General features: G+C 40.8%; 1 protein-coding gene across 1 annotated transcript in view; it reads left to right on the top strand.

Annotated features, from left to right (window-relative positions):
* The window catches only part of LRRC16A (leucine rich repeat containing 16A), a 116,494-nt gene that overhangs the window by 61,078 nt on the left and 42,681 nt on the right, over positions 1–12,735 (top strand). Inside the window, 5 exon segments of the mRNA XM_010140335.1 lie at positions 827–955; positions 1,214–1,345; positions 7,857–8,032; positions 10,034–10,125; positions 10,390–10,420. Of these exon segments, the coding sequence (XP_010138637.1) occupies positions 827–955; positions 1,214–1,345; positions 7,857–8,032; positions 10,034–10,125; positions 10,390–10,420 (560 nt within the window).

The raw sequence follows: 12,735 nt of genomic DNA, 5'->3' as shown, positions 1-12,735 counted from the left end.
TAGACTTTATGTGGTGATGCGCTCAGATGTTGTTTCAAAATGTCAGATGGACAGTTCTAATGAATGCTGCGTGGGCTGGTAAAGACTTTTAACTAATGGATCTCCCTGCCCCATATATCTTAATCAAAACTGCCTATCTGTCAGACACTCTTATTGGTTTGTCTTGTAATGATGCAGATATACCACCTGCCCTGTATTTGTACGACTTGTGTTGCAGATACAGAGTAATTACAATTTATCGCACTGTGAAAGGTCTGATGGAAACTTCCGCTTTGGTTGTTATAGTTCCCTTGCAACCATGAGTATTTCCCTTTTGAAAGGATACCTCAGGAGCCTGCACACTTGGATTTTGCTTAGACAGGAGATACCTCTGTTGGTGTTTGTTTAATTGATAGTGACAGAGCTTTCTTTTACTGTCTGAACTTCTTAACAATTCAGAGACCTTTGGATCCAAGTATTAAATACATCAACAATGTTTTCAGCATTAAACTTGCTCCAGAAAACAGAACAATGCTTGAACTGGATAACTCGTTAGTTATTTGCAGTTACCCTGGAGGTAACTGTGAGGGAAATATTCCAAAGCATTTCTTTTTTCTAATGCTAGAGTGTTACTTACTTTTCCAGTGTTTAGGTGTGTCTGTATGAGCTATAATGCTTTCCTTCAGTAGCCTTGATATACCTCCAAACTCTGATCGTGCATTTCCAAATTTTTATATTGTCACTACAGATCTCATCATGCTACAGTTGGTTTGCAACCTGGACTAAATTGGGATTGTTTGACCAACATTCTGATGTTTTATCTGTTCTGTTTCTTTTGTTCAAGTAGATGATTGACAGAATATGCGTAAAAGTGCAAGATCATCTCAACTCTTTAAGAAACTGTGGTGTGGATGCTGTACAGGAAGATGTCAAATCTGCAGAACGGCTCATGCGAGATGCTAAGAACTCCAAAACAGTAAGCCTTTCCCAGCATGCTGGTGATACTGAGAGCAGGTCAATGTGTGCTTGCAGCTTTTCAGGTTTTGAGGTGTTAACAATGTGTCACAAAAGATTATTTTCTTCAGCTAGTCAGCTGTAGGTGGGATTTAAAGTGACAAAATAATTGTAATTTACAAAGACTTGGATTTAGCAGAGAGATTTCCCGCTGTTTGTCCAGCTCTGAAGGCAGGTAGTGATGAGCCAGCTTTCTGAAGATACTCTTTCTGTCTTACAGCTCTTACCAAATCTGTATCATCTCGGTGGAGCTTCTTGGGCAGGAGCGAACGGTTCACTCTCCAATCCAATCCAAGAGACGCTTGAATCCATGGCTGGAGAAGTCACAAGGGTTGTGGATGAGCAACTTAAGGTCCGTGAAAATATCTGAATCTGAGATCTCCTGTTGCTAAACTTCCGGTTTTTATTTTCCTTTTTTAATTCTCAATATATTTGTACTTTTGCATATACTTATTTGTACTCATTGTATTTGTATCTTTTCATCATTAGTTTCTTATAACTTTGTGCCTTATTATCTGGCTACTTGCTGGGTTGGAATGAAAAAACTTGCTTTAGTGTTTGCTGTGGGCAGAAGGAACATATACTGTTTGTTATCATCTTATTTTATCTCTGGAAGGGGAAGTCTTACAATTGCTCCTTAGGCCCTTAATAAAGCTATCTCTCCAGCACCGCTAAAATGTCTCATGCCCTGGAGAAAAGTACTCGCTAGTTAAGAGATCCCACTGGAGTGAAAGCTGCTTTTGTGTAGACTCCATTGCAGAATTTTATTCCCAGTGACCACTTTTTGAACATGGTGCAGAATTTCCACTTTTATTGTTTGGTTTGGATAACTTGTATGTATTGAGAGCGTCCCAAGTATTAGTACAGGCAGCTTCACAGGAAATCTTTCACAAGTTGCCTGTCAGACTGAATTCTTGAAATAGACGTCACCGCTCTGTAAATATTCGCACCTGCGTGTTCAGCCAGCTCTTGCTCAAACTTCTACCTTTGATTATGTTAGCTCTTACTGCATAGTAAGGAAGGGAGAGTCGCCCACACAGCATGTGCAGAGGTATCAGTCCAGGAAGAGGTCAAGGTGGGAAAACTTCAGCAGCTGCTGGGATGTCCATGGAAGCTGATGAATTTAAGAATATGGTTCTGAGACAGCTCAGATCAACTGTAGTTAATGACTAAGCTACCTTGCTTCTGTTTTGTTATATTTAAGCTTACCAAAGAATCTGAAAGTGAAGGTTGAACTTCCTGTTGAAACAACATCAAAAATGCTTCAGTCAGTGGGAATATAATGAAGAACAATAAAAACACCACATTACTAATTACTTTTTTGAAATTAAGTGAATGAAGTGGAAAATGGTGGTGGATTTTTAGTATTTTCCTCTCTTTCCCCGTTATATGAAATAAGGCAAAGATCCTTTATCACTTTTTGTAATCTCTGCAGTCATGAAGGTGATTTATCCACAAGATTCTTCCCTGTGGAGGTTCTAGGCTGTTACTGGGATGGGAATAGTCAGGTCAGCCCTTTATGCAGGGCTCGTGCACTTAAGTCCTGTGCATTTTGCTAAGTCTTATAGAAGGGAGAAAAAAAGCCTCTTCAGCATTTGGAATGTTATTTATAGGCCTGGCATAAGATGGAGTTAATGGGTCTTCCACTTATGCTTTTACACATGTACAGCAAAAGGCACTTTAGCACAACTGTTCTGACTTTTACATTTACTTTTCACTTGTGCGGTGTAAAAGTTCAAGTGCCTTACAAGGAACTATAAAGTCATAATGCTCTTTGTATATTGTGACACTAATTTTTAATAGTTCTACACTCAAGGCTGAAAGGTTTTCCTTTAAGCTCTGTGGTGATGTACTTTGCATGGAGCAGCAAATGTTGAACATGGATTAGGATTTTTTTTTCCTAGTTATTTATGTCAATTCAAAACGTACTATGCAGTTTATCATTTGTGAAGATGGATAAGGCAGCTCGCTTAAGTACAGTTCTTTTTGTAATTGTTGGGGGAAAAACATAGGTACTCTAAGCAGAGTTTTGGTTTTTTTATCTTCAATAGCAACTAGAGCCTGATTCTAGAAAGAAGCATTTGGGTAAAGTCAATGAATGCTCTGCAGGCAAATGAGAGATTTTTTTTTTTTTTTTTTAAACCTCTAAGAATGGAAGGCGGGGGAAGGAAGAAGTTAGAATAAGGAAAAGCATTGTCTTGGAGTAAGCAGAGTTGGTCAAAGGAGAAACTATAGCAAAGCCCCTTGAATTTTCCTTCTCCTGCTGGTGTCACTGTGGACACACAGAACCCAGAGATACTTTATTCAGTCAGCAACAGCTGGGGGGAAAATTGTAGACAAGACAAATGGTGCTTTTGCAAGAGAAGCTTGTTTTGTAAGGAAGGAGTGCTTGAACTATTCCTCCTAAATCCTGTCCCAGTGCAAAGGGTTTGTTGGCTTCACCACCTGTTCCATTTTTTTTCTTCAGATATCATCCTTCTTCAGTCCTTTTATTCACTCTATCTTTCTCCTGAATGTTAAGAGACATTAATTGTGGGCAGGACTTCATCATCTTCTTCTTGCGTGCCTGCTGACTGGCACTTGTGGCCTTGTGACTGAAATGTTTGACACCTGTCACAAAAAGGGGGCCAGGAAGATATATAGAGCTGATTATTAAAATTCCTGGTCTGGAAGGGGGGTTTCTCAAACCCTTTACAATTTGTCAAGCCCACTAGCTTCCCAAGAAAGACGAGATCCTGGCACCCAACCTGCCTGCCACACTCCTGTTAGGGAGAAGGGGAGCCTCCCCGGTTTCTTTACAACTTGGCCAGTCTGCCAGGCGCACCGACAGCGTCCCTGAAACCAAAGTCCGTCTTGGTAGCCCACAAAATTGGAGGATATTCACCTGACCTATCCAGGGACCCTCATTGGCAGCACCGCAAGGACAAATCCCTTCGGTATTTAATCAACAATAATAGTTTATTGTATAAATACGTGACAAAATGCAGGTTCGAATGATACCAGTGATTGGGTACTGACTGTGAAATGGATTTAGAACAACACTAAACACACACAGAAAACTAAACACACAAACAAACCTAAACACTAATGATTATCAATAGCTAGCCTGATGTTAGTATCTAAGCGCGCAGAACACAGAGCTCTTACCTAAGAGGTGTCCCTGTGGTGGGGGGAGAAGATGGCTCAGCCCGTCGACTGATCCCAAAGTTTTGATGGTTGTCTTTTGTTCCCCAAAGTCCCCTTTTGTCCGCCACTTTTTATATTGTTTTCTATGCTTTTGGGTGGAGTTGAGTGACTCTGGTCATTTTTTCCTTTTATTCTGATTGGATTAAAAATCTCTCACTTCGCATTTAAAGGTCCAGGTGTTAAAACATAGAGCACGTGCCCAGTGGGGAGTGGTCGTACCTTGGAGGCGGGTAGCCTTTGGGCTGAAGGTGTGTTTTTGTATTATAAAGTTTGCGGGTAGCCTTTGGGATGGAGGTGTGTTTTTGTATTATAAGGACATTTTAATGAGCAAAGTTCACCTTGAGGACACGATTCTGCCATTTTTGCTGGCACGGCAGTAGCGATCCATCGTTCTTGATAGCGGTTATTGTGGTAAACTGTAGCAGCCCATTGTTACCTACGAGAACAGGGGCAGACCATGTTGCCTTCACATGACTCCTGTCCTCATTCTGGGGTACGGTACGTTGCGCTTGGCTGCAGTAGACCTTAGCCATGATAACCGCATTCCATTCTTGGGATCAGGAAACTGCTTCATAGCCGCTTCATGGCTGCTTTTCATGTCAAGGTGTAAGCTAAAATCTGGGGAACAGTGTTTCCCTCACCTCCCCATATTAGTTGTTTTCCCACAACACCCCCACCGCCACCCCAGTCAATATTAGTAGCTGTGAGTTTCCATCACTGAAAGGTTTTGGGGTGGAAGTAAGGGGCAGGGAAAGGTTTCCATATATACAATAATAATGATGTCAAAGCAGTAGTTGAAATCCACCACTGAAGAAATGATGTTCAGTTGTTCACTTAAAGAAGAGATCCAAACTCTATTTAACCTTCAAATTGCACAGTTTTGCTCAAAATACTTCTCCGAGTATTTTGAGCAAAAATTAATGTTTAAATTTTCAGGTAAGGTCTTTGGTCTTTCATCCTAATTCCCACTGACACCTTCACGCAGCATTTCTTCACATGATCCGTTTTGAAAGACCATGCTTAGACTGCAATTGTAATTCAGCATAGCAAGTCCTGATAACTTTTATGACTGTGATTTGATCCATCGGTAACTTTTAGGAGGCTGAGGGTGGTTTTTCAAGGCAGACTGCATGGTTACACCAGTTAATAAATACTATGGGAAAAAATGGATGTATCAGAAATTCTCATCAGTTTACCTGGCTCAGTTGTGTCTACCATTGAAGCTTTTCATCCTCCACGTGGATATGGTCACAGGGGCTACGTGTTACGGCTCCAGAATCAGGTTTGAAGGGGGGAGTGTGGAGGGAGTTCTTAAAGTGCAGAGAGCTTGGGAACTCAGAAACAAGCTCTGTATTATTTCTAATGGAAGTTGTCACTTACACCTATAAATCAAATGTTGTAAAGGTCAGACTTCCCTGTCCGCTGTGGCTGCTTCGTGCTGCTGTGTCACCCTCATGAATCTACTTTAAAATCAGTCAGTTAAGAGCTGCAGGCTGAAAGATGCTGCTTTGAATCGTTTAAATTATTATGCAGTAACAGTGGTTTTGTTTCTTACTCAGTGTCTGCGTATGAAAATTACCAGTAATGGTAGGGCTGTGCAAAGAGAAAATAAGCTCTGATAAGGTGAAGTTCAGCCTGAGGTCGCTCAGGTTGAGACTGAGGAGAAAAAGGAAATCGGTAGAGTTTTCCAGGGGTGCAGTTCATTGTTTTTGTACAATTAGCCTAGGTTAGAACTAGGCTTACCTAGTAAACCATTCCAATGAAACTACCATTTTGGTTTTTTATTCGTAAGTACCTTTTGCTGTTTGGTTATCAACCTTCAGTCTTGGTGCTGGCCCATTCCAGTAAACAGGGCTCTGTCCTGTTCCTCTCCTCTTTCCATCTTCCTTTGGATGTTAAAAAACTGCTCAGAAGCTGCACGTGTGCATGGCAAATGTTGAAAAATCTGATGTCTTCTAGTAGTTGCTGCTTGTCCCACTTTTCAGAGGACTCAAAAGTGGGGGGAAATGGGTCTTGCACATACACTAAAGCATGAACCAAGGGCAGTGTCTTTATTCTCCCTGCCACTTTGGAAGCTCCATAGCCCAAGGAGACCAGGTGGTCACTGGAGTGCAGCAGCGTGACAGCTTCAGTGTGCAGAGAGAACAGCTGCCAGGGAGAACCACCTCCTTACTGATCTTTTCTGAGTAGCACTTTATGCTGGGAATGAACAGGGAGAGTTTGTTTTCAAATCCTGTACTGATGAGCCTTGACCTCTTGCAATCTCTGAAACAGGTTATCTAATGGGAAATTAATTGATAGTTGAGCAGCCTTCTGAAACCTCAGATTTCCTGAGTTGCTGGGACTGGAGATGGAGTAAGGTGGATATAGGAGAGAATTTGAACAATTTCCAGTCTTGTCAGAAAATACTGCTTTGCATTTATAAATAAATCTGTTTTACTGTACACAAGGTACATATCAACACATAGATTAGACAGTATTAATTTAAAATTTAGTTTTCCAGATGACCAGCTCATAGTTTTATACTTCTGTGGTCCTATGTAACCTTTTTGGATATGAAAATTGAAAGTGATTAGAGGAAAGGTGTTTCAGTGATACAGAGTGCTAATAGTGTTTCTGTGTCTCATCCCGATGCGTGTACACTAGAGCTTTACACCAGAGCTTTCCTGAGCTTTTAGTGACACAAGTTCATGCATGGATGATTATGTGAGGGACTGTGAGCCCCTGCCTGTGCCTGTACTGAGGGCTCTTTAGCCTTCTAGTCAGAGATGGTGTTTGGAAAAGAAAGCAGTATGTGGTAAAACAGTATTTAAACCCGAATTACCTTTTCTCACAGGCACAGATAGGAGATAAATCTAGTGCAGTTAAAAGGGGCTTCATGACATAAACTCATAGTATTGAGGTGTATAAATGAAGGATTTTTCTAAGAAAGTCTAAGAGGGAAGAAGACTTTCTACCATGAGCAGGGGAGACGACGTTTTTAGAAAAGGAAAGTTGAAGGGGTTGGGTGTTACATGGTCCTGTTTCTTCTGGCCTGGTTTAGCGTTTTCATCAGTCATTAAAAAAGGATAAAAATTGCTGGCTGCACCTAAGGTTCACTGTAGACTTCCATGTATGTAAATGAGAGCTGTATGTTAAATGTTTGTGTGCCCACTGCAAATCACACTTGTCAGCTACTTCTTAATATCTGGCTGGTATATTCCAGCCCCTGTATTGTATGCCAAGTCTTCACGAGTCTCATTTTCATAAACCGATGGCTCTTGCAAATTGGCAGGGCTTGGAACATTGCTGATTCAGGGCACGGTTTAGAGTGAAGGCAGCTGCAGCAGTGTCTGCCGCTTCTGCAGTGTGCAAAGACAGCAGTGGAGGGTGGCACAAGAGAGGTTAATTTATTGTTCTGGCAGATAAACACACAGCAATGCAAATGCATCGTATTTGAAAAGGCAAACAAGAACAGTTGTGGGTCATTTTCAAAACAAGTATGGTGTTCCTCTTTATTTAGTAAAACGCCTGTCATATTGCAGCTGGATTGCCAAATAGATTGGAAATTAAGAAAAAAATGGAAAAATTAACAGGTCTAAAAGTTGTCATAATGCTATGCACCAGAATGATGGTGTGATCTTCCAGCTAATGGAAATCTCAACACCTAATGTCAGCTTTTGCTTGCTGACCTGCAGACGCTCCTTGAGTCTATGGTGGATGCAGCGGAAAACCTTTGCCCAAATGTAATGAAGAAAGCCCGGATCCGTGAAGACCTGATTGAGGCTAGCACTGAGAAGATTTCCATCCCACGCACTTTCGTGAAAAATGTCCTCTTGGAGCAATCTGGAATTGATATTCTCAATAAAATTAGGTACTTTAGAAGTCTAATCTAACAAAATTGTTAATAGAATTTGCGTTTTGGGTTGCATGTATGTGTGTTTGTGTAGTAGAAGAGTCTTGGAATGCTTTTGTGACTCACGAGAAACTAGGCACTCAAAGAGCAGGAAATTGTCTTGTAGGTCTGGTGAGCTTAGTTGAGGAGATTCAAATACTTGGAATCTCCAGGGATTTTAACTTGATCATTAATGCATGTGCTCCTGTTTTATTTCGTTTATGGTACACAAATAACATTTTCATGACTGAAACATTTTTTTAAGCCTATTTATGTTCTCAGGTAACACTGAATTACTGTAATAGAAGGAAATTGCACTTGAGAAGTAACAGTGCTTTGTCTGTTGCTGCATTTGGTCTTGTCCTGTAGCTGTAGCGAATACTTAAAAACCTTTTGTTTCTGTGGGAGTTGTGCACAGCAGACAGACATACTTAAAAAATGGAAACTTGGATATTCAAACCACAAACCTGGAGCAGAAAGTTACCTTAAACAACTCTTAGCTCGCCCTTTTAAAAAAAGGAAGGGAGGGAACCTTTTACTAACCTTTTACTGCATCTTTTTTACATATTAAATATATACCAGAGAATATATTTATGCAATATAATGTGGTTGACCCGCACTTAAACCTTTGCAGTTGCCATCATTTCACTAAAGAATCCTTTCTGCTTGATGGAAAAGCGTGTCATTTTGCATTGTGATGCTAATATCTTTGCAGAAGAAGAAAACAGTGAGACTTAGAAATTAGTTTTTGCAGAGTGCAGCAAAATAGGCAGGAAAAGGTGTTGAAGACTTCAGCCATACCTTCAGAATGTTTAAAATGATTCAGGAAGTGGATTTTCTTCACTTCAGTCCTGTCAAACAAATCTTGACCTGGAGGTGCAATAATAAGGCCCCTTCCACCTGTAGAAGCTGCAACTGTCGGTGCAGTGAGAGATGCCAGACCCTCGCTCTTCCTGCCTTATATTATTTGAAATTCACATGTAGATAACTGAGGGAAATCCTTCCCTCTCATTCTCTTCCCTCTGCGGCTTGGCCACCATTCTACCTCTCTCTGAATTGCATTGCCTTTCCAAGGAGTTTCTTACCTTTTTCCCCAGGCTTTCTGCAGCCCCCAATGAAAATAGCTTTGTTAATCCAGTGCAAGTCAGCCCTCACTTAAACTTGAAACAAAAGCATGTAACTTGCTGGCAATGTCAGTTGAAGCAGTTAGCCTTGAAACTGTAGATGCAGGAGAGATGGAACTTCAGGCTGCAGCTCAGACGTGTGCTTGTCCCCTGCAAATCAGCTGCGGTGCAGAGCCTGAGTCTTTTGTGCTGTGACCAAAGACATGACACTAAGGGAACCAACCATTCATGCAACTCGAGTCCTTGATGGAAAGTTACCAGTGAAACCTCAGTCCAGCCTACAGTCTGTGTTAGTGTTCTACATACGTCTGTGTAATTAGAATGGCTGACGTGAAGTTCTTGAGACAGAAAGTGGAGCACAAAGAGGAAGAAAAGTTGTGACGGCAAAGACTGGAGAACCATCATTGTGCAGTTGTCCTTCAGCTGGCAGAGGAACACAAAAAGGAGTTGAGGAAATGAGTGGATTGTGGTTGTTCAGTGTAATAGTGCTAAACAGGCAGCACTGTCCTAATCCCATTCATCTGAGATTCCTGTTTCTCTGACTTCAGTGGCAGAGTGTTCCTTTCTGAGTTTCACATGTGGTTTTTATTCAGCTCTCTTACCCAGATGTTTTCATTTCAGCTCTTAGAAAAATGTTAGAAGCAGCTTAAATATGGAACAGAGGCTCTTGTGTTTATTGTGTGATTCATGAGTTTATTTCTGAAACCTGCAGTCATGTATCCTGACACACTCTAATGTTTTACTTCAAATAAAGTGACAGCACTATGGATAATAGTCGCACTGTTGAACGTGTAATAAAGACAAAATTCTCCTCTGTGAATTAAAAATTTCTGTCTCATTTTTAATCCTTCTACAGTGAAGTAAAGCTGACAGTGGCTTCTTTCCTGTCTGACCGAGTTGTAGACGAAATCCTGGATGCACTTTCCCATTGCCATCACAAACTGGTGAGTATTTGCATCATTGCTATATGAATGTGCCGGGTATCTTCACAAGGCCATCTACATTCATAATGTCTTCAGTTTCTCCTTAGCACTGCTCTGTTTTGAAATTGGTCTTATTTTCATTGGCATCACTGACATAATTTGAAATGTGATCGTGGGACTCTTGACTCTTTGCTTTAAGGAAGATATGACCTTGGAAGAGACTGCAGTATATATTTGTCCTGTTACCTTTTGTACTATTGCCAGATCAAAACGAGGTGCAATCAGGAAGCACCATGGAGTCGTTAGTTAAGAACAGTGCCAGTACTCGTCCTGGTGAGATGGTAAGGGTTGGTTGCTCGTGAAATGAGAGGTACCATTCAGTTCTTTAGAGGAGAGACCGCTGAACCTTGCTCCCTGAATAAGTACATCTTGAGGCTACCTCAGACATGTAGGTATCAAGTTTGAAGAGAAAGGAGTAGAAATGTAGGTAAAGGAAATGCTGCTTGTCATTGGAAGTTGCTGAGCTATCAGGAGGCACAGTTACTTATTATTAAAGTATTTGCATCATCAGGAGTAGAAGAAATAAACAATTCTGTATCCACAGGAAAAACGTTTTTTATTTCTAATGCAGTGGGCCTCTCAAAAGGAGAATCCAGCATACTTTTTTTTTTTATAGAAGCCAGTTGGGTTGTCATTCTCCTCATTGAAACTGCACTTCATTTCTAAGTGAAATTTCTCTGGCTTCAGCTTGCAGACATGAATTTTTTCAGGTGCTTTTCCCCACAAGATAAGGGAACCGTAAATATTTCTCTTTATATCCTCTCTACGAAAGTCCTCATACACGGAAAACAAACCACTCTTCCCCCTGCCCCCCCGCCTTTCTTTTTTTATTTTTAAAATAAATTAAAAGATTGAGTGATTTGAAGGTGTGTCTTCATGATACAGAGCAGCACTGTGTAGAAATACAGGAGCTATGCAGCAGCATCAGCCTGCGGTGTGAGTGGCCGCGTTAATTAGCTCCAGTTGGTCCTGGAGCAGGCTCAGCTGGCACGAGCAGTGGGCTGTCTCCCTCCAGTGCTGTTGCACAACTTGGACATACCCTGACTCTTGCACAGTAAGTCATTTTCTCCAACCTTTGAGTCACTTCGGTAACAATCCTCTGCACGTTCTCCAGCTGTTCTAAAAGCCCTTTCTAAAATTATGGTCCCCGGAAACAGACAGACTATTCCAGTGTTTTAACCAACAGGGTAGGTAGGAGTGAAATTGTTTTTCTCCTGATATTTACTCCTTGTATTTCCATAGCCAAGGAGATAAGAATTTCTTCCTTTTGTCAGAGTTTCAGTGGTAGCTCATTTTCAGGACTGGATTTGCTATATCTCCTTCCCAGTAATGGCTTCTGGATGCTTGACACTTGCTGATTTTCAGGATTCTGTCCCTAGCTAATTGCCAGTGCTCTTAATTCCTAAGGAATGGTTCTCTTTACATGTGATTTGAGTTGATTTACTTTGTGATCCATTTTGGCCTGCAGTAGTAACGTGGGCCTTTCAGTATTTAGCTCTCCCATGTCTCTGCTGGCTGCAGGTTATTTCAGATAGTATAGCGCTGGTGAAAATGTTGAAGAGTACAGATCTCACAAATGCTGGTAGAGGAAATCCTGTTTAATTTGTCGGTGTTAATCTTCAAGTGACAGCTGCAATCTGAGAGCTGGCAGCTAGTTCTTAATACAGCAGAGATTAAATGCACTGATTCAGTTCTGTGCCAGCAGAATTGGAGTGTCACATACTAATTCAGCCACCTGTAAGTGTCTGCATTTGTTGCATCGACGCTGCAGCATTTGAGACAAAATTGAAAAATAAACCTTGTTCAACAAGACCTGAGTTTGCCTAATGCGATGATGATTAGTGTTAATTACTATTCCAGCCATTTTAGTGTGATTAAAGATAAATTCATAATAGCTCTCCAGTTGTTTTTCCTGAGTAGGCACTAGACTAAGTGTGCTGTAATTGTCTCGAGTTATCTGTTTACCCTTTTTGATGGTTAGCAAAACTGCAATCTGCTGGTTGTCCGGAGTCCTGCTGACATTAAGTAGTGGACAACAGCTCTCCCTGGCTGCCTTTTTGAAGGCTTCTGTGACTAACCAGTTGGGGCCAGCTGATCTTCAAATACTTGCTTTTAACAGATGTTATTTAATATTCTCTGTAGTTACCAACAGCACTAGAAAATATTTCATCATTTTCCTAACAACAGGGACCCGCTCAATTCCAAGTACAGTCCAGGGTGTTCTCTGTGTTCTTAGTAAGTTTTTGCTATGCAGGTCTAAAAATGGATTTTATTATTGTTAGAGGTTTTCCTCTCTGATACTTAAAAACAAAAACCTTATCCCATAGATCTATCGATGATTGTTTTTCTTTTTATGATAATCCTTACCTATTTCTTCAGCGGAACAGAACTGAGGTAACTAACATGTCTGTCCTGTTTTTTGAATTGCAGCTAGAATTCATAGTTTGGCCATCTAATAGTTACCAAAAAAAAAAAGAAAAAACCCAAAACAAACAAACAAAAAAAACCCCAACACCCCTTCCCCCCCCCCCAAAAAAAAAAAAAAAAAAAAAAACAACCCAGGACAAACGTTTTT

The sequence above is a fragment of the Buceros rhinoceros genome, unplaced genomic scaffold (genome assembly GCF_000710305.1).
Source record: "Buceros rhinoceros silvestris isolate BGI_N320 unplaced genomic scaffold, ASM71030v1 scaffold4590, whole genome shotgun sequence".
Taxonomy (NCBI): Eukaryota; Metazoa; Chordata; class Aves; order Bucerotiformes; family Bucerotidae; genus Buceros; species Buceros rhinoceros.
Note: the sequence above shows the minus strand (reverse complement) of the source record. Positions and strands in the feature narration are given on the sequence as shown.